Raw genomic sequence first — 27,826 nt, 5'->3', positions numbered from 1 at the left:
CTCAGTGGGTTAAAGCCTCTGCCTTTGGCTCAGGTCGTGATCCCAGGGTCCTGGGATGGAGCCCCACATCAGGCTCTCTGCTCTGCCGGGAGCCTGCTTCCTCCTCCCTCTCTCTCTCTTCCTGCCTCTCTGCCTCCTTGTGATCTCTATCTGTCAAATAAAATAAATAAAATCTTTTAAAAAAAAGAATTCAACATCACCAGGTGGTAGGCCTACTGACATCTGCTTTGCAGAGCCACTTTTTAGGGAAGAGCAGCTCTTCTCTTTGGGGGAAAAGCAGCTGTTCTGCTGCTTTATCCACTGAAACTGTTCTTAAAAGGAGCCACCAGTTTTAAAAAAAGGGAGCCACCAGTTTTTCCTTCTCCCAGAAACTGCTCTTGGGAGTTTTCCTCCTTCCACTCTCCCTGCTGCTTCCACCCACCCACACTTTACTCCTTCCCTAGGCAAATCCATAGGGATGGTAGGGTCAACTAGAGGTGAAGTGAACGTCTACACATACCGACAGCAGCTCCAGCAGCTCTGGCAATGTGAAAAGCAGTTTGCCTAGGTCCCAAGGCTTGCTCAAAGAATGTTGTACCTGTGGTCTTTTATGTTCAAAATATTCTTTCAGGGGCACCTGGGTGGCTCAGTGGGTTAAAGCTTCTGCCTTCAGCTCAGGTCATGATCTCAGGGTCCTGGGATGGAGCCCTGTATCAGGCTCTCCCTCTTTGCCTCTCTGCCTACTTGTGATCTCTATCAAATAAAATCTTAAAAAATTCTTTCACCAGTATTTCACTCAATACCCACACCTCAAGAGCAGAACCAATTTTAGCTCCTCAAAGGGACACAGAGGTTTGTACTAATGTACTTAAGCAGACAGTGGTGGATTTTTTTTTTTTAAACAAAGAGCCCAAACACACTAGGGGTTAAATAAGCTGCTTCTCTTTCCACTGTTTATTAATGTACAAAATATACAAAACCAAAAGAAAAAAAATACTCATCCCTCAAATCCATCGTGGCTCTAACCCAAGACCCTGCACAGAAGCCAACCAATCCACTGTTTTCATAGAAAACAACTGATGCCGAGACCTGGGAAGGAGAGGGCTGGGGAAAGGTGCGTCAGCTTTGCGGCACCCACCCAGGAAGGCACCTGGTGGGACTCAGAGGTGGCTGACAGGGCAAGGGAGCCAGAGGCTTCACACTGACAAGGTTCCAGGTGGGGGCAGAGTGCGCCAACTCCTGAAGGCAGTGCATGTAGTGTGACTGTCAGGCCCAGAGGGCCCGGCAAGTTGATGAAAAGCTGGTCTCACTCAAGTGTTAGTTTCCAGAATAGCTACAGGCAAGGGTGGGCCAACACCACCAGCCTCGCCTATGCCATCTACAACTTCCACTTGGATGCAGGCGTGAATTGACCATCAGTGAACCTAGCAGACCCATGATGCAGACTTGGGTGTTCACAGAAGGTTGCAAAGTCTTACTTGAGAAAGGGACTCAATGGAAAGCCTCTGTCAAGGTGGAAGTGGGGATGATGTATTCCAGAACTCAAATCCAGCCTGATTGAGCCCTCTCAGTGCAGTGGGGTATATAATACCCCTTTTACCATCTCCCCACCCCATGAGAAGAATGAACTTGGCTGGGATGATTTCATAAGTGCATCTGATCCCATGTCAGTTCTGTGTGCATGTGGAGGACCCACAATAGAGTAGAGGTGTTCTCCAGGATAACCAGCTTTAGGTTCTCAGGCATAAAGGGTAATACTGGAAAAGGGTTTGGGGTTATAGGGCAAATCTCCTCAAAAAGTGAAGCCAACTGGGTCTTCTCTTTAGCAGTCCAGGGTACAGAATGTATCTAGTCTCTCTCCTCCCCAGACTGGAGGAAAATATGTACATCAATGCGCACCAGTGATCAGAAAACCCCCAGAAACCCAAGCAGGTGGGAACTGAGGGGGCCGGCTCCTCATCAGCTGGGGACAGGGGAATGTGGGCCTCACAGAAGCCATAAGAGGGTGGAAGGAGCAAGGCTGCAGTCCACAGGGGTGTGTGTGGGTGGGGCAGAGGAGGTGGTCCCTAGGGCAGGGGGGGCCCATTGACACCCGGGTGGTAGAAGGCACAGTTGTTCTCATAGCGGCAGTTGCCCTTCATCATGAAATGTCGGCAAACAGGGCGGTTGGACATGTCTGTGGGAATGATGGTGGAATCATTAGATAGAACATGGCTAAGAGCTCAAAGCCACCCTCGCACCCCATCACCACCCTATCGATAGCATCCTGAAAACTATCTTTCAGGGAGACATGGAATCTTAGGGATTTGAGGGAAGGCCAAAAGGTAACAACTACCAGACATACCAAAAATAGGGTGATTTCATGTCTGGCCTAGCATACCCAGCATAGTGATGCTCCCCCAAAACTTGCATGGGACATCAAAAGCCACATAGTGAGCAGGAACCATTCTCACCTCCTCCATGGCTGTGGCCTCCATCGTGCCCTCGGTGGCCCCCTCCTCCATGGCCAGGGCCATCATGGCTACGGTGCTCATGAGGTGGTGGCCCTCGATGGTCATGGCCTCGGTGACCAGGGACATCATGAGGCCGGTGGCCATGGGGCCCACCATGTCCAGAACCTTCATGGGGGCGATGTCCACCACTTCCACCCATGCTCCCACCAGGGCCTTCATGGGGGCGATGTCCACTTCCAGCACCCATTCCTCCACCAGGGCCTTCATGGGGACGATGTCCACTGCCTCCACCCATGCCACTGCCAGGGCCTTCATGAGGACGATGTCCAGTGCCACTGCCCATGCCACCACCAGGACCTTCGTGGGGACGATGTCCCCCACCTCCACCCATGCTACCGCCAGGGCCTTCGTGGGGGCGGTGCCCACCACCCATGCCACTGCCAGGGCCTTCATGGGGACGATGTCCACTGCTGCTGCTCATGCCCCCACCAGGGCCTTCATGTGGACGATGCCCACCACCTCCAACCATGCCCCCACCAGGGCCCCCTCGTCCATTTGGGGGTCCTCCTCCAGAGCGACCTCCTCTGGCCCCCCGGAAGGGAGGAGGAGGAGGAGGTGGTTCATTTCCTCCTCGGCCACCGCGGCCTCTATGGTATGGTCCAGGACCTGGTCCCGGGCCTCCCCGCATTGGGCCCCCCCGCATGGGGTCACCTGGGCCATCCCAGAAGGGATCACCCCCTCGTGGAGGGGGTGGGGGACCCAAGAGACGTGGACCCACTGGCCCACCAGGGCCTCCATGAGGACCTGTTAAGGAAAAAAAAAGACAGTATCAGCTATGTGTTACACTCAGGGAGGTCCTCTCCCACCCTAAACCACCTCCCACCTTTGGGTCAAACCTACATTATTACCAGGTCAAAATTAAGCAAGTAAACCCATTCCAACCTCTCACTATCACCTACCTGGCATAGGTCCCCCAGGCCCAGGGGGGAAATGCTGCATGGCCTTCGGGCCCCCAGGGCCTCCTGGTGGGAAACCATTGGCTATTGGACCAGGGCCTAATAGTCCATGTGGCACTATTAAAAAAGAAAAAAAGTAGAACAAGAGGATGCTAGAAGAGTGGCATGACTTCCTAATTAGGTGTGCCTTTCTGACCCTCTCAGACCAACTTGGCAAAGCAATGCTCTGTCCAGTCTTGCCCTCCCCACCAGCAGTAATACCCCTGCTCACCACTGTCTGTAAACCCTGCTCCCTGCTCGCCCTCAACTCTGCAGTAGGCTTCCTCCCCCAAGCTCCAGGACTGGCCCTGGTGATTACCGAGCATCTGCTTGATCTTGTCTGAATAGTCTGGTTGCTTTAGCAGTTCCTCTGAGGGATGACTATTTGGACTACCCTGTAAGGTAAGATGAATAAAGAACAAGGTCAACAGAGTGCAAGGGTAACAACTGCAGAGAGAAGAGCCAGATGAGGAACCAAGTGAGAAGACAAGTACTGGGGTAAAAAGAGAGATTCCAGAGAAACTGGAAAAGAGGAAGGTGGGCTCATACCATGATGGAGGTGAGGATCTCTTGGACATTGATGCCTCCTCCTCCAGGACCCTGGGGGCTCTTCCCAGCACCCATGCTTCCCATGAGATTGGCTAGGACAGGGGGCAACTTGGAGCCACCTGCCCCATCAGGTGAGCCACCAGCTCCCCCAGGCTCCAGAGTCTCAATATATGAAGTCTCATCCATGGAACATTCCTGCAAGACAGGAGAATAATCAGGACTAACTTTGAAAGAATGAAGACACATTCCATTTGAAATGGAAATGAATTGTCAGAAGACACATTAAAATCGATCACACCCTCCATCACCACATAGCATGTGCTCACCTCATCTAGGGGGATGAGCTTCGGGGGTACAGGTTCATAGGGCTCAGGATCAGGTTCATGAGGACTATTAAGAACACCACAGGTGACGGGAAAAAAAGTGACAAATTATTTAAACCCTTCAAATTCCCTCCTAGCCCCCACCCACCTCCATATTACTCCAGGGAATGTACCCCTCAGGAGTCCAAGTATTTAACAAGACCATGGTTCGTTCATGCCCACACTCTTTTGCTCACCTTTCCTTGTTCAAGAAGAGCTCCTGAAGGATTCCTTTCTCCCGCTCAGCCTGGATGTATCGCTCCTGGCTGTTGCTTCCAGGGGTGACAAGGGGTGAGGGAAGAACCAGGGGCCGCGGGCACACCCATGGCACCTTCTCCTCCATGTTGTCATGGCTCAGACGCCGGGCTGTCTCAAATGCATGTCTGTCTGACAGTATCTCTCGCTTAGCAGCCTCACCAAAGTCCTTGATCTTATTCACATTTACTATTGGCAAGGAGAAAAAAAAAAGTAAACACAACCCAGTCCTTTTTAAACTCCCTATGCCCACTTACTACACAAAAATCTTGACCGCTCACCTCGTTCAGTTTCATCCAGTTCAAAATAGAAATATTCTCTCAGTTTGCCCTCCTCAGGCCACGTCACAGTTTTCCTCTTCCTGCCTTTCCGGGTCAGCTGGCTAGGATCTCCAGGACTCTCCACTGGCTTTGCATCCAGTGCTCCTGGCTCCAAAGAGGCTGTAAGCAGGAGAGGTTTCAGACCAAGGTCCGTCCCTTTAGAAAACCCCCAGACCTGAACCAATTTCTAGACTCACCTGTATCCATGAGCTCTGGAACTTCAACAGGGGGAACTGGGGTGCCTGGGCGGTCTGTGTCCATAGCCTCACAAGGAGGTGCTGGTTCTGGGGAAGAAGGTTTGGCTGTGCTTGGTTCTGTGCTCGTTTTCCCTTCAAATGGGCTTGGCTATTGTGAAAGAAAAAGAAGTTCATGAGCTGATGTGAAACAAGGTTAAGGTAAGACAATTAGTCTGGGGTCTTAGACAGGATCCCCCATGAGTTCCTATAAAGGAAGATTCTGTCATACCACTGACCCTGCACCACCTCCACCACAGTCCACATCTTGTTGTCCTCCCCAACCACTGCCAGGTGCTGAGCCCTTCCTTCTACTTTACTTTTGATACCCTGTCACTCACACCTACGGCCTAGTGCTCATACCTTGGCAGCTGTAGGTGACAGCACCTTCTTCTTCTTCTTAATTTTGATGCCTGGAACAGGGGCTGAATTGAGTGCATCCAGAAAGCCCAGGCCTTCCATGGCTACAAAAGGAAAAAGCATAAAATGGAATCATCAGACCTTTTTCACAATCCTATTCCTATAGACAAAGTCTGGGCAGGAAATGGGCCAATGGAGACCCCGTCACGACTGAGGACATAGTAAGTTCAAGGTAACCAGGAAGAATATGCTGGATTCACGTAAGAAATTCTTGTTATTCTATTTTTTATTTTGTTTTTAAGTAATCTCTACAACCAGCGTAGGTCTTGACCTCCCAACCTGGAGATAAAGAGTTGCATGCTCCTCCACTTGCGCCAGCCAGGCGCCCTTTCTTTTAAAAATTTTAAAGGCAAGCAACCGACCCTTTGAGTATGAATTAGAGTTCAGGTAACTGAAGAAGGCAGCCCACATGGACAAGACAGAATATCCCAAAGCTGGGGGAATCCCTAATCAGTCACTGAATAGCATACCTCTAAGACTCATCTCTAAAATTACTTTTAAGTAATCCTATGAAAGGGGACCTCCAGAGGTGCAAAAATTAAGTCACCAAGAAATCCACCCCCTACCCACCCTTCAACATTCATTCCCATTAAGAGTTTGCTCCCAAAGTGCATTCTTCTACTTTAGACTCACGCTGTGGTGGGATGATCTTCACTTTGATCTCTTTGGTGGCATTCGGTGTGGTGTTCAGTGGCTTGTATTTCTTCTCTGCAGGGGGTGCAGCATCTCCTGGAGCAACTGTGGTGCTGTCAGAAGAGGAACTGTCAACAACATCTCTGACTCACTCTGACTTGCCCCTTCTTCTCCCTCATATCCACAAACTAACCCACGCAGAAACTGAGGATGTGGTCCATACCTCTGACGCTTGAGGGGAATGGGTTTAAGGTTGTACTTGTCAGAAACCACCACTGCACTGGCGTTCTTCTTCACAGGCACCAAAGACGGAGTCTCCAGCTCTAGCCCTGTGGGAAGAAACATGCTGTTGGGGTTGAACTCTTTCCCACTCTCAACTCTTCCTCCCTGGTCCAACCCTAAATCTTCATCCAACCCAAGCCTCACCCATTAATCTTCCTTCTTCCATGTGTGCCCTATCATAAATCCGCTAATCCACTACAAAATCCTAGGTGTACATCTACCCACAGACCTTCCCAAGACCAGCCAGCAGCCCTACCAGTGGAACGGAATTTGGCGTGACTTGGTGCTGTGGTTCGGAGAGACTTGGGCTTCTCTTTCTTCTTCTCTGGGGCCTCCTCGGCCCGGGTCTCAGCCTTCACCTCAGTCAAGGGTCGCTCAGGAGGGATGGTTCGACTCTTCCCCTCTTCTTTACGTTTCTTCTTATCTTTCTCTGTTATGAAAATAAAAAGCATTAAAGGATTTTACTTAAAAAGAAACACTGTTAAGAGGTGAAGCAGGCTAAAGGCACTGAAGGCCATGTCCCAGTGGGAAAGAAAGAAACACAAGGGATAAAAGACTAAGGAACTTACCAGCAGGCTGGGTACTGCTCTGGGAGCGGATGACAGCCATCCAGTCACTGACAAGGACTGAAGCCAATTTCCGGAGCTCTGCAGGTCAGAGTATAAAGGGAAATGCCTAAGTAGCTAAAAATATTTTCTTTCACTAACAGAAAACAAGGATGTTTAAAGATATACTATAAAAATCTGTATAACAGAAAAAGGAACATAGAATTTTAACAACAACATGAGATAGGCTCAAAAACCAAACTCTTCAAAATGGAACAATGAGGGGCGCCTGGGTGGTTCAGTGGGTTAAAGCCTTTGCCTTCGGCTCAGGTCACTGATCCTAGGTTCTGGGATCGAGCCCCGCATCGGGCTCTCTGCTCAGCAGGGAGCCTGCTTCCCCCCTCTCTGACTACGTGTGATCTCTCTGTCAAATAAATAAAATCTTAAAAAAAAAAAATGGAACAATGAATCACATGGTAGTCTTCTATTCCAATCCAGTGGGGGGTTGGAGGGGAAGATGACACATTAATTACATACAAGGTACATTATAAAAACTACATCAGTTGTTTTACATGTATCTCATATGGCTGTTATAACTTGAAGATTTTTATTCCTCTTTCACAGAACACAGCAGCATAAAGATCAGAGTCAGAAAGCTAGAAAGCACCAGAATGAAGCCAGTGCCGATGCTCTTCTGCTAACCATGTATTAAACTAAAATCAGGAAACAGGCAGGGTTCAAGTATCTGAAAAGCTAAGAACAGTATTACTCTACGTTGTCCTACCTAAAGGCAAACAAAGTTTCAAGGAACAGATTTAGATCCATCTTATAAAAGATTTCCTAAGCCACCTTTTTTCCTAGAATGCTACTAGTGATTAATGGCTTTTAAAAAATCAATTAAATGTAGCAAAGGCGAAGAGCTTAAAGCAGACCACTTTACGGACGGGGAAGGCATTATTTAGAGAAAGAAGATGAACAGAGAATTTAAAGGATAAAAATGTGTTTCCAAATATATAGGAAAAACAAAAACAAAAACCCCTACAGCTCTTGCCTTTTGTACTTGGCAAAGAACAGCTCTTACCTACGGCACCAGCCTCTTGCCAACATTTCCACATATAGACTTATTTGATAATGAGATTGTTGAAAACATTAAACCCTAACTTTTTCTTTCTTTTTTTTTTTAAAGATTTTATTTATTTGTTTGACAGACACAGGTTACAAGTAGGCAAGAGAGGCAGGCAGGGAGAGAGCGGAGGAAGCAGGCTCTCCGTGGAGCAGAGAGCCCAATGTGGGGCTCGATCCCAGGACCCTGGGATCATGACCTGAGCTGAAAGCAGAGGCTTTAACCCACTGAGCCACCCAGGCACCCCATAAACCCTAACTTTTCAAATATACAACTAGCAATTTCTATATTTAAGGCAACATGAACTCCAGTGCATCCCCAATACAGGGATACCCTAAACCTTTTTGGACCAACTGATACTATGGTCTAGTGAGACTTTAAGGTCCATAAGGAATGTACAAATTTCAGTATTCAAAGGAAGTAACAGAACAATTAAAGCTGTATTCAAAGGTGGCAACACAACTAGACAACGGGAAAACAAGGAACACTATACCTGAAAATGAAAAAATAAGAGATGGGCAATGATTTAAAAGGAAATTCTACAGTATGTGCTACATTACGAATTATTACTCAATATACTCTGTTATGTCACAAAAACAGACGTGTTCAGTATTTTAAAAAATCTAAAACCGAGAATAAAAAAGAATGGCAAGCTAGAGAACATTTTTCACTTAAACACTGTTAAACCCCTTATCTTGGTAAACGTTCCCAGTGTTTTCTTCTATAGCTGAAGAATTTCAGATAGGCTTACCCAGGCCTACATGCTCCTTCTATACCAAACTGCCAAAGCCTCTTTCCAAAAGGCCCTGGCACACCATTCCCTTTAGACAAAAGAATAAGCCTATTCTGATCAGGGATTAGCTCTGCTAGAATACTGTTCACTTGTGGGATACTAATGTTTTGTGCTAGTGGTTTGTACACTGGGTATAAACCCTTTTCTTCACTAAAGAAAAGGCTGGGAAGCCTTTTCTGGAGCCAGGCCCTGTCTTTATGCCAGAACTGTATGTCCTTGCCAAGGGCTCCAATACCCTTTGTCTTAAGAAAAAGAAAGACTCTGTTGCTAACAAAGCTATGATCTTTGATCAGGATTCTTTCTGCCCATGTCCTAAAGGAAGGTGTTTATTGGTAGTACTATATGTCTATTACACACTGAAGGTCCCAGAATATGCTATATTTATTTAGAAAAATAAAAGGAACTCCCATCTAAATAAATAAATAAATAAATAAAAGGAAATGATGACAACACTCTCTAGGATGACACTATCTTCTCCAAAGAAGTTTAAGTATATGCCTTTTACACCAAGAGATAGTAAGCATCAGTTTTTAAGTATGGGATCTCATCTTACATTCAATAGTAGAGAAATGGACAAATCCCATTCGGAATTCAGATCAGGAAAGGGAGAAAGGTTAGAGAGTCTCAATTTTTATTTATTTATTTATTTGTTTATTTATTTATTTATTTATTTTTAAAGATTTTATTTATTTATTTGACAGAGAGAAATCACAAGTAGATGGAGAGGCAGGCAGAGAGAGAGAGAGGGAAGCAGGCTCTCTGCTGAGCAGAGAGCCCGATGCGGGACTCGATCCCAGGACTCTGAGATCGTGACCTGAGCCGAAGGCAGCAGCTTAACCCACTGAGCCACCCAGGCGCCCAAGAGAGTCTCAATTTTTAAAAGAAAGAGAAAAGTATAGTGAGGTAGCAAGGAGTGACAGAATAGTTCAAGGATAGGAGTAAGACACAAAAATAACAAAGGGGGGGTGCGCCTGGGTGGCTCAGTGGGTTAAGCCTCTGCCTTCAGCTTGAGTCATGATCTCAGGGTCCTGGGATGGAGCCCCGCATCGGGCTCTCTGCTCGGTGGGGAGCCTGCTTCCCCCCTTTCTCTGCCTGCCTCTCTGCCTACTTGTGATCTCGCTCTCGGTCAAATAAATAAATAAAATCTTAAAAAAGAGAAAAGAAAAGAAAATAACAAAGAGGCAGTCATGAGGAAGGGCTGGCCCCTACCTTCATCCTCACTTGACTTGCTCAGCTGTTTCACCAGTTTGGCTGTGTTGTTCTGTGAGAGATGGGGAGAAAGTTAAATACAAGGAGGAAAATGAGTCCTCTTAGAGCTAAGAACTGCACAAACTCACATACGCAATTTCTTTTTTGTGAGATTTTATTTTTAAAGTTATCTCTACACCAAAGCAGGAGCTCAAACCCACAACCCCAAGACCAACTGAGCCAGTTGGGCGCCCTGCCCACAATTTCTTAACAGTCCCTAACTGCGACCACCACTACTCTTGTACTTTACCATTTATAAAACCTTTGTAGGCATACAAACTTAATTCTAAAAACAACCAATGTTGGTAGGGGCATTCATTCCCAATGAAAGACAAGAAAACTGAGGCTCAAATACCTGAACTACCCCAACCAGAAACCTATTAATGGACATAAACCAAGTCTTCTGATACTAAATTCCTATTTTTTCTACCACTCTCCTGCACAGGCCCAAGACTGCCACACCAGACTCCATGTATTTTATCTACCAGGCTAAAGCAAAAAGGAAGCATTAGTGTTGTAGAGACTTAAGGTACCTGCTTGAGATGGTCCACAGTGAGCGGGAGGTGCTGCAGGGTCAGTAGAATTTGCTGTAAGAGGGGAATGTTGTTCGTTGTCTTTGAATAGGTCAGCCAATTGTTAAGAAGCTTGTAGCCACCAACATCAATAAACCTGCAGGCAGGTAGGAGAATCTGTAATGTCCTTTCCAGGTTTAGAGTGCCACATCCCACACTCCTACTCCCCCATCAATGACCTAGGAACCCCCTGCACCCTCTCCCACCTTCTATGTACATCTTCCCAGCCCAGACACCCAGGTCCCCACTTACTTGACCAATATTTCTGGTGACTGGGTCTGCAGGAGAATGTTCAAGTAAGTGCATCGACTCACCATCTTTCGTGCTTCCTTCATCAGGCTGTAGGAGAGATATTAAGGTTAGAAATGGAGCAAGAGCCTCTTCTTTCAACAGAAGCATCTCTGATCTGTGGGAGTGCCTAAAAATCCCTATGACTGGGACTTTGCCACAGAACAGGAAAGTCACACAAGCCTCTGGGGGATGGGATGGATCGAGTGAAATGGAATCCCAGGAGAGGATGGAAGACAACTGAAGGGACATTGAGGTCTCTGATCTGGGGAGGTGAGCATCACTGCTTTTCTAACCCCCAGGACACACTTGATTTTGCTTCCCAGTTAAGAATGCTAGCACTAACAGCCATCCATTCATAGTCTATTCAGGACTGGCTTGGTCTTTTGCCTTCCCCTCGGAAACTGGAGAATCCCTGAAGGAAAATGGCAGTCTGGGTAAATGGAATGTGACCCAGAACAGAACCAAAAATTCTGTCACCTGGCTCTTCTGCTCCCTTCCTTCCAAAGCATGACTTTAAGACTGTGGACATCAAAACCCAGATTCTATTATGGTGAGGAACCAAGGAATCACCTTTTTCTATGACGTAGTCTAAAATTATTGGCTACCGATCTTATTTCACTGACTCACTCTCTCTCCCCCTCCAAAAACGGTCATTCCTATTCACAGTCATATTTCAACATAAAATATCCTCTGCTCACAATGACTCCCCAAAACAGGCAGACTCACCTGAAAATCTTGGAAATCCCATCCACACTCTTAACTTCCCCATCTCGGTTAAGGAAGCTATCCAGGCCCTTGAGCAGCTCTTTGGGATCTATGGGACCCGAACCCATGATCGAGGTTTCTAAGACAAGGACAAAATAAACCCACAGAATAAATGGGTGGCAAGGAGAGTCCCACTATACCCTCTAATAAATTCCATTTGTAGAGTTGATAAAAATTTGTGACTAATTATTCAATCTATATTCAACTACACTCACCATTTTCCAGGTAAGAGAAAATCAAAACATCATTACCACAGAGAAAAAAAGCCCTGGTAAGTTAAGCATGGGGAGGACTGAATGGGAAGACAATTAAGACAGGAAGACTGGGCAGCACACCTTTCTCCCTCCTGGTTACATCCTTCCTAGATAGCTGAACTTCACTAAATTGTACTAGGACTGAGTCAAGTTTCCGTAACAAAACACTCAACATTCCAAGGTCTTCTTGCTTATTGTTAGGTCTTATTTCTTCTTAGCTGCTGCTAAATCTGGCTTGGGGGGAAAAAAGTACAGCTTGTTAAGAACTGGTACAATTTCAGACACTTGGGCTAAATATCTTCTAAGATTAGTCAGTTCCTTTTTATCTATTAAGAATCACAATGACCTCCAGCAGTAGAGTATGCTCTGCTTGTACCAGGAGACAATCAGTTGAAGTGACAGTTGGTGAGTGATAAAAACTTGAAAACATAATCTTTCCCTCAAGAAAGTTGTGGGTAGCTCCCAGAAATGGAGACAAATGGATATAAAGGAAATCAAGCAGGCACTCCTAAGCCTTGAACAGAACTGTCACTCATTAACCAAATACTGCACAAATTTTATTGTTTTAAAGTTAAGACTGGTTTGTGATTTCAAAAGCAAAGATGCAAATCTGATTACTCCCCTTCAAAATCACACCACCATCCAAGATCCCCAAAAGAAAGGCCTGAAATTAGAAACCAGAGAGCCAAAAAGAATGGAATAAAACTAGAAGCTGGGAAAACGCCATTAAATTTTAAATAGCTACTTTAGACCAGATTAGAAAAAGAGCTCATTAAAAGCTAAACTGCTGTTATAAAGTGTGAAGCAATTTCTAGGCCAAAACCTAAGGTAATTTAGAATCAATGTAGCTCTGTGATTTTTATGCCTCTAAACACGAGATTCTCAGAACTGAAAAAGAAAGCCACCTCAGTACTATCTGCGTTTCGAATGTAAGGTTAATGCTGGATAGAAAGGAATCAAGAAGAAAACAATTTCTTGCCTCCCCTACTTACAGTACAGGTAACAGACATAATCCCAGCAGGAAAGTGGGAATATCCGTGTTTTACAAGTTGTGTTTTGTGCAGATTTTTGTGCAGAAAAGAGAACAAATTTCTTAGAACAAAAATTTGTTCTAAAAAGAAAAACAAGCAAAATAATCTCAACCTTTTAATCCTCCCAACAAGAAGGCCAATAAATTTCTAAATAGACAGGTCCTAACAACCTAGCGAAGCAGCAGCAGAAGCAGGGAAGAGGCTGATTCTTGAGACCATAACCTGTGAGCTGAATACAGAAAGAAAGATGAGGTTAAAAAAAAAAAATTTGCTGAGGTGAGCAAATCTGGATTAAGTGTGCTGTTGCTGCCTCTCTGGAACCTCCACAAGGACAGGTAGAATCTGAGGTCAGAAGAAAAACACTTAAGTAGAATACTGGGCCCATGGGCCAAATCCACTGAAATGTGGTGATTCTTACAGACACAGACACAGGGAGAAAGGCATTCTTCCATGTAGTAAGACACCATAAAGTGGCATATGGACACTATAGCAAGAGATACATACACAGATACAACAGAAGGATAAAACAGATTTCCCATCTATTGGAAACTGGAAAAGCAGTGAGTGAATCCAAAGTAATACATAACAGCAACCACAATATACACAATTTGACAAAAAGATTTCAATTAAATTAACATCAATTCAAACCAGCACCACCACCCCCACCAGGCCAAATACTGCTGACCTGACTGATTAAAACTCAATATACATCACCTTGGAGAAATACTTTTGCACACCCAAGTACAAGCTGAGCCAACAAGAGTATTACCCCTACTTCCTTCAGAAACTCAAAAGAAGTGTCACCTGAACTCAAATGTTCCTCAAGAGGGTGGAGAGAAGAAAGAATAACGACACCCAGAAAGAGACCAACAAGTACAAAGCCAAATTCTGCCCAGTGCCTTCTTCTGGGAATGAGACCAAGGGACAACTTTTTCCCCATTCACAACAAGCAAGAAAAGTCATGAGAAGCTAGAAGACAAAGCAGAAATGTTAAATATTCATTTTCCACTAGTATTTTTCTATTATTTGTATTTTGGAAATACAATTAACAGAACTAAGTTTCGTCTCACAAGTACCAATCGTGACAAAATGTAAATGGGTTTTCTCATGGCTCTCCTACAAGCAAATTAGTTTTAACTCATTTTAAACTAAGGACTATATCAAGTGTATTACAACCAAATTTCCTTACTTCAAAGTCAGTATATTTTGAAAGAAGTTACAAGGCACTCAACTGCAAAGGAATGAAGAGCCTAAATTCCTGGCGCAGGCCTACAGTGGAAAATGCAGAGCTGACCAGGGAAGGAGGGACAGTAACCAAGTGCATTTCCTAGTACTTTCTGGAACCTGGAACGAATACTTAAGGAAGCTTTCTGGAAACAAAAATAATCTAGGGCATGATATGTTTGCTTTTAATTTCCTTGAAGATAGAACATACAAAAGGGGCAGGGGGAGGGGAAGAACGCCAGGCTTATCTCCACCTAGACCTAAGCTGTGCATTCCTTCTTATGGATTTTGCAGGCAGAGATGAGCACTACTGACTGACAACACAAGGCTCTGGGGAATTTTCTTTCTTACCAGAGAGAAACATAGAAATTCTTAAGTGACACCAACTCCTGCCTCCAAAATGACTTTTACTTGGGAGTTATTCAATTAACAAGGTGAAAAATACCTAGCTTGGCTAAAGTTATTCCATAGCCATCAAAAAAAAAAAAAAAAAAATCAAAGCCCTTTTAAAAACAATCATAACCCTCTTATAACAAGAGAAAGGAGTCTGAATTTACCTTAACTTAGAAGTCTTAGCACTTCAGGAAATGAAAATGTTATCTGAACCCTGGAATTCCCCTTTTCTTGGTGTTTTGAGGTTATGTCCTAATAGACTCTGTGGACTGAAATTAGGTCTCTCAAGTAATGCACAAGGTCTTACCTCTCCTAAGTAGTAAGCCCCTATCCCTCAAACTTATATTGAAAACTTGGTACAGTGATCTCCCCAAAATCTTATTTGCTTTTCAGTGAGGATGTAAAATCACCCAACCCCAGCAAAGGCTCCCAGAATATAACTGGCCACAAACTACAAGGATCAGGTTCTCCGAGGTTCTCTGGATGGATGTGGTTTCCCTAGAAGACATTGTTGCCCCATCTCCCATATTAAGGAAGATCTTCTTTAAAAATCCCCTGTTCACTAGAGATCAGGAACCCCAATGGGTAGAATATTCAGCTCCCAAGGAAGGTATGCTGCAGAGACACATGGCAAACTGCTTAAAAGATAAAAAAACAAAACAAAAAAAACTTGTGGTCAATAGACATGTGGAAGAGTCCCTCCCACCCAACCCTGAAGTTTTAAGTACTAATTTGAGAATCTGTACCCAGCAGAAAATTAGCCCTGAGAGTCTAACCAAGTTACCACAGGACAGCTGTACAAAATGGCTTTCCAATTCTGCCTAGAACCTCCATGCTTCAAATCAGGAATTTAAAAAATGAGAAGTATATGAAGAATTTGACAAAGATTGGACTTTGAAAAAGTCAGAGGAAGATAGAGAAGGGACAGGACACCCAATACCACCCTCAGATAGGGCATGGCTGTGAACATGCACCCATTGCGAAAGCACTGACAAGTTGAAAAATGAAGACATTTTTCTGCCATTAATGATTTTTAAGGAATTTCTTTCTAAAGGGAAGAAAAAAGAAATTCAAAAAAGGTGGCTCTTTGGAAAAAAGAAATGAAGGTTGTGAAATGTAATACCAGAAAGATTTTGCTTACCAGACACCGTAGCTCGCATCCCCCTGCCTTGAGTTTACAACTGCCGCCTCCTTTCCTATTCACTTCTCATCCTAGTACCAATGTACAGGAGCTACGTAACTGGAGAACGTGATACAGCACTGAACACAAAGAGTTTATCCCCAAACCCAGAGGTGGGAATAAGGGCGATTTAAAAGGAAGTCTTGAAGTACCCACCCTCCCTCAGTCTCATTATACAAAGCGACCAAATGCAGGCCCAAGGACTGGTTCCTGAGCAGAAATGGCACAATTCAGTGTCATTAGGCTCCATTTGTCTATTCAAGTCACTTTCACAAGTCCTCCTTTCCCCACTATCTCCCACCACACAAGATCTACATACACACAGCTCTCACACACAGCACCAGAAGGCTCCCAGTCTTAAAGTATTGTTGGTTTGACTGGTTTTCCACCCTTGGCAACTGAAGCGGGGTTAAACTTCCAAGCAGTTGTGATGAGTGAAGGAGGGTGAAAATAAAAGCAACAGGCTCTGATCGTTAAATATAAAAACTAGAGCTGCCCGGGAGATGGACAACTTCAAGACCTAATTCTTACAAGCCTTTTCAAGATTATAAAAGATATTCTAAAGTAAATGTCTTCCTGTCTAGCAGCAGCGTGCACAGGGAATACAGAAGGCATCTGCTCAGGGGTGGAGTTTCAAGAGGCTGGAGAGAAGAAAGGGGATTACATCACCTTTCCGTGCTGCTCCTCCCCCTTGACCAAGTTTCTAGGGCGGCCCTAAGCTCTGGGTGGCAAAAGGGGGGAGAAAAAACAACAAAGAAGCAGGGACGACGCCATTTTGTAATGGAGAAGAGTAAAACTTAAAAAAAAGCTATCCCGGCGCTGCCGGCAGCTAGTTACACTAGAAAACACCCCTTTACAGTAAAATACCCCAAACCAGCACCCATCCTTAATGGTCTTTGACCTAATTTGGGTAAGAAAGTTGTGAAAATAAAACCAATTAAAGTATTTACAAGAACAATATTCTGTGGGGAAGAACTGAATTTCCAACTGAGATTCAACCTGCTACCGTCGACCACCCCCATTCTCCTACAAAGGGAAAGGGGGGAGGACTTGGACCCCTCTCAACAAATAGGGTTGAGGTGGGAGGACAGGAGAAAAATGGGCCAAGACACAACCTGCAACGCCGCTTGTAAGACAAAAGGACAAGGAAAAGTCGCCATATTGAAGCAGGGAAGAAAAAAATTCCTTTTAACGACACAAAATCTTTTAGAAAGCTAGCATTCAATTGCACTAAATGGCTTTTAAAAATTATACTCCTGAATTGCACATTTCCCAACCTTTACACCCCCTATTAGACTGTATTCCCACCCACCAAAACGTTATCAAGTTAAAAATGTTAATCATTTTTGCTTTTAAATAACCTATGCAAACTGCAACAATTACAAAACATTCTTTACCTCCCCATTGTCTTGTATGTACTGGCACTAAAATTATATTTTGTACTGAATTAAGTGTCTTGCAATCTTTATTCCTAGATTGCCACCTATTTTAACCATACAAATATACCCCAAGCAAATTACATTAAAATTGAGAGGATTTAACAATTATTTAAAGTCACAGCCAGCTATTACTTCTCTGCCCATCTCCTTACCCTGCAATCTTTATGTACAGATTGCTTATTTATCTGGAAAATTGAAAGGCGCCCTGCTTGTCTCACACACAAAGAAGTGGGACTTCTGGGCCACAAGATCCACCATCTTTTGTATGTGAGCTCATTAACCCTTTTGAAGACTGCTAACAAGAGGAAGTTAACCATTCCTCCTTATAAAAAGCAACACTTATGGCTTTGGCAGTCTGGAATTGGCTGGATTACCAAGGGTTAACCGTCAAAATCCTCACTTGCTGACCCTCGCTCCACCCTTTCCTTTCCTGCAGCAGGGCAGGAAGGTAGGTGGTAGGAGAGAGAGAACAAGACTGTTTAGACCAAAGGCCCTTTTTTAATGGAGATTAAGTGACCGGCTTGGTCCTTCTCCAGTTCTCTACTTTGTTCTATTGGCTCATTTCTTCCTCTCATTATTTTTGGTTTCACAACGGGAAACGTTGATTTCTTGTTGCAAGGCTGGTTTTGGAAAATTCGACACTTACTATCCAATTTTTTTGCGACGTCAGCACCTCGGGCTCAGGGGGGAGGGGGTTAAAATTTTGGAGAAGAAAAATAAAACCAACCAACCAGGACCCAAAACTCAATTATTTGGGGGGCTTCATTGGATCAAAAAGTCTCTTAAAAAAATGAAGGCCAACTCAGTATTCATTTGCCCCCCACCCAACTCCATTTAGGGAGGGGGGGTCGTAGAAAAAAAGTTCTGAGTGGATTCAAAAAAGTAAACGCTGGATGAGTGAATTTGGGTGGGTTTGGGAAGGGTGGGTGGTTGATTATTTTTGAAGTTATGTGGTGACGGTCCTTCGGCCACAGATTTCAAGTCCCATGCAGGGTGGGCTGGTGGGGTAGGCAAGATAGGTGGGAAGGGGTAGAAGACACAAGTGGTTGGGCTGGTGGCTGCTGTTTTCCCTTTCCCCCCTCTCAGGATCCTTTCAAGGGCTTAGGTGGTGCTGCGGCTTGTTTCTTTTTTTCCTCGTGGCCGGCCTGTCTTTCTCCGAGAAAATTCAAACCTGGGATAAAAGGAACACAAGGGAGAAAGATATAATCAATACGGGTTGCTTTAAACACCCCAAAGTACCGTATCTGTTGTCTCCGAACACCCCGATGTCCCAACCCGAACACAGCCGCCTTCTATAAACCACGGTCCTCAACAGAACTCAAACCTAACCCCCTCCCCAGTCAAACGATCTCAACAAAACTTTACCCACCAACCGACAACACACCCAAACTTACCTCTAAACGAACCCCAGAATGGCGGCTGCCTGCTCGGGCGGAGTCTTTTATACCCGGACACCGCCCAACGCTCCCAAACATGCTAGTGAAACGCCCTTGTCGCGAGACATTGTGCGCGAGGAGTGAACTCATTGGCCAACCCGAAAGACAACTCGCTAGCTGATTGGCTATCCTTCCTTCATCTTCGCTCAGCCCCTTCCCCGCCCGTTCCTTCTTCCGCCTCTTTCCTGGCCCCCCCCCCCCCCGCTTACGAGCGCGTGACTGGAAAGCCTAGCACCTCCCTTTCCTCTGCTTCCACCGCTTCCGTCCTCAAGAACACGTCTCACCCTGGTTGGTAGAACCGGGCTGGCGCATGCGCATTGAGAAGATGTCGGTTGAAATCCCCTTCAAAATTTCTTAAAATGCAAGCTCTAAGTATAAGATCTAGAAGTTGTAGTGATTGGGTCGGGGAAAACGCAATTTTGAAGCCAAATTCGATTGTGACGCAGTTGAAATTGGCTTCTCCCCACAGCCCCTCCGTTTACGCTTCCGTTCTGACGCAAGTGCGCGGCCGCCTCGCGCACTGCGGGCTCGCCCTTGGCCCTACCCTAGTCAGTTTCTTAGAGCAAGCGCAGTTGCGTTTCCGCCTCTTCTTGCCTTTGGCGTACGTCAACATGGCGGCCTCCGTTTTGCGTTCGTGGCTGAGGCTCCTTCCTAGCCTTTCGCCCTTCAGAGGTGCCTACGGAGTTCAGGTAGCTCCTTGGAGCACATTTTGTACAACCACCACTCACTTATACTTTCTGTAGGTCGTCGCTCCATTGCTGGGAATTCAGGAGCGGAGACTCTCCCGAGTCCTTATTATGCCTTGGCCTGTTGAGGCAGCATTGCTTTCACCACTCTTCGCCTTCCCCTCACCCTTCTCAGTACTTCGCGGGTTTTTAATCCCCAGCCAAGGGAAAGGAGTTTGATATTCTTTTCCAAGGCACCAACTGGGCTAAAGAATTAGGTGAAGGATTGGGCCTCTTGGTCATACACAACCAGCTCTTAAGCATATAATGTCTAAATCTGTCGTGCCCTGGAGTGTCCTTGAGTTGAGGGACACTAACTTCTACCTGCTGAGCTCTCTCCCAGTAAAACTAGGATACGTTCTCACGACCTGAGGACCAGTCCTTGGCTCTCTTTATCTAGCTAAATTAAGTTTTTGTTTTGTTTTGTTTGTTAACCAGAGCATACAAGATATTGGTCTTCTACATTGAGGTTTCCCTCCAGCCTTATGTACTCACCGCACTGGAGGTTCTTGGTAGGGCAGGGTAGATTCTTGGTGGGGCAGGGTGGCATAGGAAAGGTTGCACAGCTGCCACTCCCTAAGAGTGGTGACAGGGGTCACCACGGAGTTAATAACAGCTCTGGTAGCTTTAAAGCTAGCGTTAGGACTCAAGTTTGTTCTGATCTGTGGAATGTTGACCTTCAACTTTTGTAAGGCTGGGAAATTCAATGATTCAGGTTGGATTTGGATGGAGACTCATTTATCATGCATCCTCTCCCCACTAGGGATTTTCCTTCCAAGAAGCTAGACATCCTCCTTTTCCTTTCTTTTCCCTTTCCTCAGTACATCTTTGAAAGCAGGAACACATCATGTGTGTCTTCTCAAATAAGACTGCTTCCCAGTCACCTATGGTAGTTACCCTGTCATATTATCTTCGTCAGGATCCGGTCAGAGACAGAAAGTGCTTGTTGATGACTTCAGTTTTACCCCAGCAAAGATGCTATTTTCTTTTTTTTTTTTTTTTTAAGATTTTATTTATTTATTTGACAGAGAGAGATCACAAGTAGGCAGAGAAGCAGGAAGAGAGAGAGAGAGGAGGAAGCCGACTCCCTGCAGAGCAGAGAGCCCGATGCGGGACTCGATCCTAGAACCCTGAGATCATGACCTGAGCCGAAGGCAGCGGCTTAACCCACTGAGCCACCCAGGCTCCCAAAGATGCTATTTTCTAAATATATTTTTGCTTTATTCCATTAGAACCATGGGCATGTTTTTCTTGTCCCTAACGTGGGCAGCGAAACTATCAGGTCCTTTCCTTGAACTCATTTTCTCATTTATTGCCTTATTTATAGGTTCCTCTTCAGACTCTTTGCACCAGAAGCCCCTCTGAGGAAGATTCTTTGTCCCCAGTTCCGATAACGCCTTATAAGAATGAACCCTGGAAATATCTGGACTCAGAAGGTACCTCTGAATAGGAAAGGGGAGGATCATGTGGGGTCTGCAATAAATGGACAGAGACACTTCTACTATCCCCACCAGGAATAACTTATATGAGTTTTCATTTCAGAATACCAGAACCGCTATGGCTCTCGCCCCATCTGGGCTGACTACCGTAGAAACCACAAAGGTGGAATACCCCCACAGCGGACTAGAAAGACATGTATTGTGAGTTTCTGAAGGTGGTACGTGGATGGGATGTGAGTGAGGGTGAATGCCATAGTGACAGTGGCAGTAGCATATTTTCTCACAGGATTTTGAACATTCTTCAACTACTAGTTTCTTTTCTCCACAGCGTAGAGATAAAGTTGCTGGGAATCCCTGTCCCATTTGCCGGGATCACAAGCTCCATGTCGACTTTAGGGTAAGGGCAGTCTTTTCTCTAGAATAAGGATTTGGAGCCTCTTTGTAGTGCTAAAGAGATTACCATGGGTGCCCCACTCTTCATAATCTAGCACCTCTACGGTCTATTTTGCATTGATTTTCTAGTAGTATAAAAACATTCCTTTTTCCATCTTTTTGTCCTCTACTGTGTGACTTATACTAAAAACCTTCATTTCGGGTGCCTGGGTTGCTCAGTGGGTTAAGCCGCTGCCTTCGGCTCAGGTCATGATCTCAGGGTCCTGGGCTTTAAAAAAAAAAAAACCCTTCATCTCTTAGCTATGAATTTACAGTCTAAATTGCAGGTCAGAAAGAAAAAATTGCAGGTCAGAAAAATGTCCCTTTTTTTTTAAGATTTTATTTATTTATTTGACAGAGAGAGAGATCACCAGTGGGCAGAGAGGCAGGCAGAGAGGGGCGGAAGCAGGCTCCCCTCCAAGCAGAGAGCCAGATGCGGGGCTCCATCCCAGAACCCTGAGATCATGACCTGAGTCGAAGGCAGAGGCTTAACCTCTGAGCCACCCAGGCACCCCAAAGTGTCCATTTCTAATGGCTAAAGGTTCATTTATATCCATTGCAATTATTAGCAAATAGATTGGGTTAGTTGTTTTGTTGTTTTTTAGAGAGAGAGTGAGGGAGAAAGAGCACAAGCAGGAGAAGAGCAGGGGGAGTGGGAGCAGACTCCCCACCAAGCAGGGAGCCCAACATGGGCCTCGATCCCAGGACCCCAGGATCATGACCCGAACTGAAGGTGGACACTTAACGGACTGAGCCACCCAGAGGCCCCTGAGGTTGTGTGGGATATTTGTTTGTTTGTTTTTATTTTTTTGTAGTTTTTTTGTCATGTTGATTTTTGGTATCATGCCTATACTTAAGGCTGGAGAGCAAATGCATGAAGCAATATACAGAGTTCAATTATTTTTCCAAAAAAATTTATTGCAAGGACAGGACTTGCTCTTTTTTTTTTTTTTTTTTTTTTTGAGATTTTATTTATTTATTTATTATTTTTTTAAAGATTTTTATTTATTTATTTGACAGACAGAGATCACAAGTAGGCAGAAAGGCAGGCCGAGGTGGGGGTGGGGGAGGGAGGGGGAGGGTGGGAGCTTGGAAGAAGGCTCCCTGCGGAGCAGAGTGCCCGATGTGGGGCTCGATCCCAGAACCCTGGGATCATGACCTGGGCCAAAGGCAGAGGCTTTAACCCACTGAGCCACCCAGGCGCCCCAAGATTTTATTTATTTATTTGACAGAGATCACAAGTAGGGAGAGAGGCAGGCAGAGAGAGAGAGGAGGAAGTAGGCTCCCCGCTGAGCAGAGAGCCCGATGCGGGGCTCTATCCCAGGACTCTGGGATCATGACCTGAGCCAAAGGCAGAGGCCTTAACCCGATGAGCCACCCAGGAGCCCCAGGACTTGCTCCTTAAAGAGTTCAAAAAGCATATAAAAATAATAATGAAGGACACCTGGGTGGCTCAGTGGGTTAAGCCTCTGCCTTTGGCTCAGGTCATGATCTCAGGGTCCTCGGATCGAGCCCCACATCAGGCTCTCTACTCAGCAGGGAGCCTGCTTCCCTTCCTCTCTCTCTGCCTGTCTCTCTGCCTACTTGTGATCTCTATCCATTAAATAAATAAATTCTTAAAATAATAATAATAATCATGGGCAGGGGCGCCTGGGTGGCTCAGTGGATTAAAGCCCCTGCCTTCGGCTCAGGTCCGGATCCCAGGGTCCTGGGATTGAGCCCTGCATCGGGCTCTCTGCTTGGCAGGGAGCCTGCTTCCTCCTCTCTCTGTCTGCCTCTTTGCCTGCTTGTGATCTCTGTCTGTCAAATAAATAAATAAAATCTTTAAAAAAAATAAATAATGGGTAAAATGCTTTTCTGAACTTGTAAAGGTATTGGAGCAGAAGCTGAATGATTGGTCATCAGGGGAGTTCGAAGGAATTCGTATATCAGTCAGCAGATCGGGGTTTCCGACTGCTCTCAGTCCCCTCCCGACACCACTGTAGATAACTTCTCAATTTTTTTTTTTAAGATTTTATTTACTTGACAGGGATCACAAGTAGGCAGAGAGGCAGGCAGAGAGAGGGGGGAGGCAGGCTCCCCGCTGAGCAGAGAGCCCAATGCAGGGCTTGATCCCAGATCCCTGGGATCCTGACTTATGCCGAAGGCAGAGGCTTTAACCCACTGAGCCACCCAGGCGCCGCGGTAATCTCAGTTTCAACCGTGTACAATTGGTTTAAAAGTAGAACAGCGACACCTGGGTGGTTCAATTGGTTGAGTATCTGACTCTTGATTTTTTCTCAGGTCATGATCTCAGGGTTGTGCCCCTCATCATGCTCCATGCTCAGCCAGAAGTCTGCCTGAGATTCTCTCCCTCTCCCTCTGCCCCTCCACTCACTCACACATACACTCACTCTTTCAAATAAATAAATCTTTAAAAAAAAAACAGAATACGACCAGTTGTATACAGTTTAGAATCAATTATATAACCAAGGAAGAAAGATTACAAATTGAATAGTGCAGATGATTCTGCTTGCTCTTCCACTCCACAAGCACATCTCCTTTTTTCCATGGGTGTTATCTTCTATGATTAACCTGCTGGTTGGCAGTCATTCTACATAATTAGACCTATAAAATGGATGTTAATAATATATATGTTACATACAGCATGCTGTCGTAAACGTTCATATTTATATGTGCACATTATAACACATTTTCTTTTTAAAGATTTTATTTATTTATTTGACAGACAAAGATCACAAGCAGGCAAAGAGGCAGGCGGAGAGAGAGGAAGGGAAGCAGGCTCCCCGCTGAGCAGAAAGCCAGATGCTGGACTCGATCCCAGGACCCTGGGGTCATGACCTGAGCCAGAGGCAGAGTCTTCAACCCACTGAGCCACCCAGGTGCCCCAACACATAACATCTTTAAGTGATTTCAAGGATTGCCAACTGACTGTCCCCAATTTTTTGTGTGAGGGGCTGATTTTAGAACCTAACTCCTGTAGAAGATGGTTCTATGTGAGTCTCAGTGACAGAATGTAGGGTGTGCATGAAATGGTTGCAAGGCCAAGAAATGGGAAATGTTTGCTGGAGTCTTCAAGAATGTATTCAGCAAGGGGCGCCTAGGTGGCTCAGTGGGTTAAAGCCTACACCTTTGGCTCAGGTCATGATCCCAGTGTCCTGGGATTGAGCCCTGTGTGGGGCTCTCTGCTCAGCAGGGAGCCTGCTTCCCTTCCTCTCTCTCTACCTGCCTCTCTGCCTACTTGTGATCTCTGTCTGTCAAAAAAAAAAAAAAAAAAAGAATGGATTCAGCAAATTGATGCAGCTAAAACTGGGACAGGAAGGAGGGTAGCATCTGGAGAGAGATAGGAGTTAAAACTATGCACATGTGTAGGGATTGTGCACTTCCAGTTTCTCAAAGTCTTGCTGTTCTCTCTGCTCTCTTATGTTTCCCTACCACTTTCCTCCACAGAACGTGAAGCTCTTGGAACAGTTTGTCTGCGCCCACACAGGTGTCATCTTCCATGCTCCATACACAGGTTAGCTTATCATCCTTGTCACCACCAAAATAGCTTTTCCTTAGTGCACTTCTCATTTATTCAGTCATACAACAGGTAACTTGGTGGCCCTTACATAAGGCATAAAAAGCATGAATGAATTTTTTTTTTGAAGATTTTATGTATTTATTTGACAGACAGAGATCACAGGTAGGCAGAGAGGCAGGCAGAGAGAGAGGAAGCCAGCTTCCCGCTGAGCAGAGAGCCCAATGAGGGGCTCGATCCCAGGATACTGGGATCATGACCCAAGCCGAAGGCAGAGGCTTTTACCCACTGAGCTACCCAGGCACCCCATGAATGAACTTTTTGTTGGCAATCTTGCCTTAATGGGTATATTCACATGTGGACAAAAGGTATAAGCAAGTACCAGTGTAAGTAAGTTATCTAAATGTAACTCTTAGAAGTGGTAATTACTTCTTTTCTGTAGGATCTCTTTGCTTTTACAAAAGGCTTTCTAGCAAATTGACTGTCCTATAAATTCTTTTTGCTGCCAACAATCCAATTAGATCTTCCAAATTTGGAGTTACAATCCTAACAAGTCAAGATTACATCTATTCTGGGGCACCTGGGTGGCTCAGTGGGTTAAGCTTCTGCCTTTGGCACAGGTCATGATTTCAGGGTCCTGGGATTGAGCCCCACATGGAGCTCTGCTCAGCAGGTGGCCTGCACCCCACTTGCCTGTCTGTCTACTTGTGAACGCTCTCTGTCAAATAAATTAATCTTTAAAAAAAAATTATGTCTATTCCTTAATGAAGGCCACAGGCCAAATCTGGCACACTGCCATATCTGTTTATTTTCATATTGTTTATAACTGCTTCCAGGATACAGTGACAGAGTTGAATAGCTGAGACAGAAACTGTGGGACTTGTAGATCCTAAAATTTATGTGGCCCAACACAGAAAAAATTTTTAACCACTGCTCTAAAGCAAGATAAATTTGCAAAGAATAATCTGAATCCTCCATTTTGGGAATGGCAACGTGATCAGTGGAGTTTGGTTTGTCAGGGAGTTTTACTTTTTATTTATTTGTTTCTTTATCCTTATTTATTTATTTATTTGTTTGTTTGTTTCGTCAGGGAGTTTTAAAGATGAGCTTTATGGCCAGGATGCTTGGATGGCTCAGGTCATGATCTCAGGGTCCTGGCCCCATGTCAGGCTTCCTGCTCAGTGGGGAGGCAGCTCCCCCTGCTTGTACACTTTGTCTCTGACAAATAAAATAAAACAAAAACAAAAACTTTGCAGTGAAGCTATAAAAAGCTGAAGGAACTATGTTGCTACTCTCTCAGAGCACCTTCTCTAGATCAGGAGCCCTTTCTGCCTTTACTGAATCTTTCTCAATGGATTGTCCTACCCAAACCTTTAATTAACCACACTTGCCCTTTGGATTATTTTTTGCTCTTGGAGGTTTTATAGTTAAATAGCTTTTCTATAGTGGCTAGACCCCGCTAAAGTGTTAATCTCAGCTCTCAGAGAGGGGGCATTCTTCCCATTGCCTAGGTGGGGAAACTGAGGCCAATCAGAGGGGTCAGGGAAGTAGGGTTATTAGGTAGAGCAAGTTATCCAAACCCAGCTTTTTATAACCATATAGAAACAGTTGTATTCTCTATTTACTGTGCTTTCTAGAATGAGCAGTTTTCTTTTTCTTCGTTCAGGGGTCTGTATGAAGCAACACAAGAAGTTGACCCAGGCCATCCAGAAAGCCAGAGATCATGGTGAGCATGAGAAGGGGCCCACTGCATTTTTCTTAGCCATAAAGAAGGAGATTTAGGGCTGGAGGGATATAAATACTCCTGCCTGTCTGAGGAGGTGGCACCCAACATGTTCTTCCCAAGAATCTCTTTTCAGCACTCCATTGTCCCTTTTTCTCTCTCCTGAGTCTCTTACCTTGTCATTGCCCCGTTGTCTTAATCCTCTTTCCTTTTTCTTCCCTTAAATTCCCTTAAATTTCTCCCTCCCTTTATATGTCATTTTACATGTTGTTTTAACCCCAACTACCCTTCCTTATTTCTCTTCCTTTTTTTTCTTTAATCCCCTAGGTCTCCTCAGTTACCACATTCCTCAGGTTGAACCTCGGGACCTTGACTTCAGTACCTCTCATGGAGCTGTGAGTGCCACTCCGCCAGCGCCCTCCCTGGTTTCAGGTGACCCCTGGTATCCATGGTACAGCTGGAAACAGCCACCTGAGAGAGAGTTGTCCCGCCTTCGACGGCTCTATCAGGGCCATCTCCGAGAAGAGAGTGGTCCCCCACCTGAATCAGTGCCTGAGGTGCCCCTCAAAACCGCAGCTGAAGCCTCCTCCACTGAGCAGAAGAGCCCCCAGAGTGCTCTGTAGGAGCTGTAGACTGGGAAGGAGTTAAGAGATAGTGCCTAGGAATTACATGATGGGATTTCACTCTGGGGAATTGTGTCTCTATGGCCAATGGCAGGCTCAGGGCCAGAGAGAAGAAATGATTGCTGTTGAATGGAATAAATGCTTCTGAGGCTTAGGGGAGGGCAGGACAGATGTGTATGGGAAACCCCAGATTCTATATATTGTAAATAGGCTAAACGTTATTACTTGCTTCAGATTTCTGTTAACTTGGCTTTTTCACAATAAAGCTGTATCTCCTGTTTCTTGGCTGAGTTTCAGATTAATGCCATTTGTGCTGGGGGTGGGGGGCGTTGTCGGTGAATGGGTGCTGGCTGTGGGGGAGAGGAGTGATCAGGCTTGAGCCAGACCAGCCAGTGATTCTTGGGACCCGAAATCACCATAAGTGAACAGTTGGGCCATTATGTCATGGTCACCTTTCTGGCCTCCTGTGCCCTACGCAGTGGCAGCGTTCCCACGATACCTAGCAGTTTCCTCGTTGTTTTGGGGGCATGGGGGGTGGGGCTGTTGAAGGGGTTGGAGAATGGGACACTAGGAAAAATGCATCGCTGTG

The 27,826-nt window shown here is 45.3% G+C and overlaps 2 protein-coding genes across 4 annotated transcripts; one reads left to right on the top strand and one right to left on the bottom strand.

The window, feature by feature from the left end:
* Positions 1 to 905: 905 nt before the first annotated feature.
* PPP1R10 (protein phosphatase 1 regulatory subunit 10) lies at positions 906 to 18,873 on the bottom strand. 2 transcript variants are annotated; one of them, XM_059179045.1, is made up of 20 exons: positions 18,734 to 18,873; positions 15,862 to 18,510; positions 11,780 to 11,897; positions 11,015 to 11,101; positions 10,724 to 10,859; positions 10,152 to 10,203; positions 7,051 to 7,128; positions 6,738 to 6,911; positions 6,423 to 6,528; positions 6,200 to 6,312; positions 5,510 to 5,610; positions 5,111 to 5,258; positions 4,875 to 5,033; positions 4,536 to 4,782; positions 4,303 to 4,366; positions 3,977 to 4,171; positions 3,747 to 3,822; positions 3,392 to 3,505; positions 2,433 to 3,236; positions 906 to 2,155 (listed from the first exon to the last, which is right to left on the bottom strand). In XM_059179045.1, the coding sequence occupies exons 2-20, from the start codon at positions 15,878 to 15,880 to the stop codon at positions 2,046 to 2,048; spliced, it is 2,901 nt and encodes a 966-aa protein (XP_059035028.1). In that variant the 5' UTR covers positions 15,881 to 18,510; positions 18,734 to 18,873; the 3' UTR covers positions 906 to 2,045. The 2 variants fall into 2 exon arrangements, with proteins under 2 accessions (XP_059035028.1, XP_059035029.1); XM_059179046.1 differs by lacking the exon at positions 18,734 to 18,873 and having other exon boundaries at positions 17,986 to 18,510.
* A 435-nt stretch (positions 18,874 to 19,308) lies between these two features.
* MRPS18B (mitochondrial ribosomal protein S18B) lies at positions 19,309 to 27,517 on the top strand. 2 transcript variants are annotated; one of them, XM_059179055.1, is made up of 7 exons: positions 19,309 to 19,464; positions 20,828 to 20,936; positions 21,043 to 21,140; positions 21,268 to 21,336; positions 24,822 to 24,888; positions 26,558 to 26,617; positions 26,942 to 27,517. In XM_059179055.1, the coding sequence occupies exons 1-7, from the start codon at positions 19,387 to 19,389 to the stop codon at positions 27,235 to 27,237; spliced, it is 777 nt and encodes a 258-aa protein (XP_059035038.1). In that variant the 5' UTR covers positions 19,309 to 19,386; the 3' UTR covers positions 27,238 to 27,517. The 2 variants fall into 2 exon arrangements, with proteins under 2 accessions (XP_059035038.1, XP_059035039.1); XM_059179056.1 differs by lacking the exon at positions 21,268 to 21,336.
* The last annotated feature ends 309 nt before the right edge of the window (positions 27,518 to 27,826 follow it).

The sequence above is a fragment of the Mustela lutreola genome, chromosome 6 (assembly GCF_030435805.1).
Source record: "Mustela lutreola isolate mMusLut2 chromosome 6, mMusLut2.pri, whole genome shotgun sequence".
Lineage (NCBI taxonomy): Eukaryota > Metazoa > Chordata > Mammalia > Carnivora > Mustelidae > Mustela > Mustela lutreola.
Note: the sequence above shows the minus strand (reverse complement) of the source record. Positions and strands in the feature narration are given on the sequence as shown.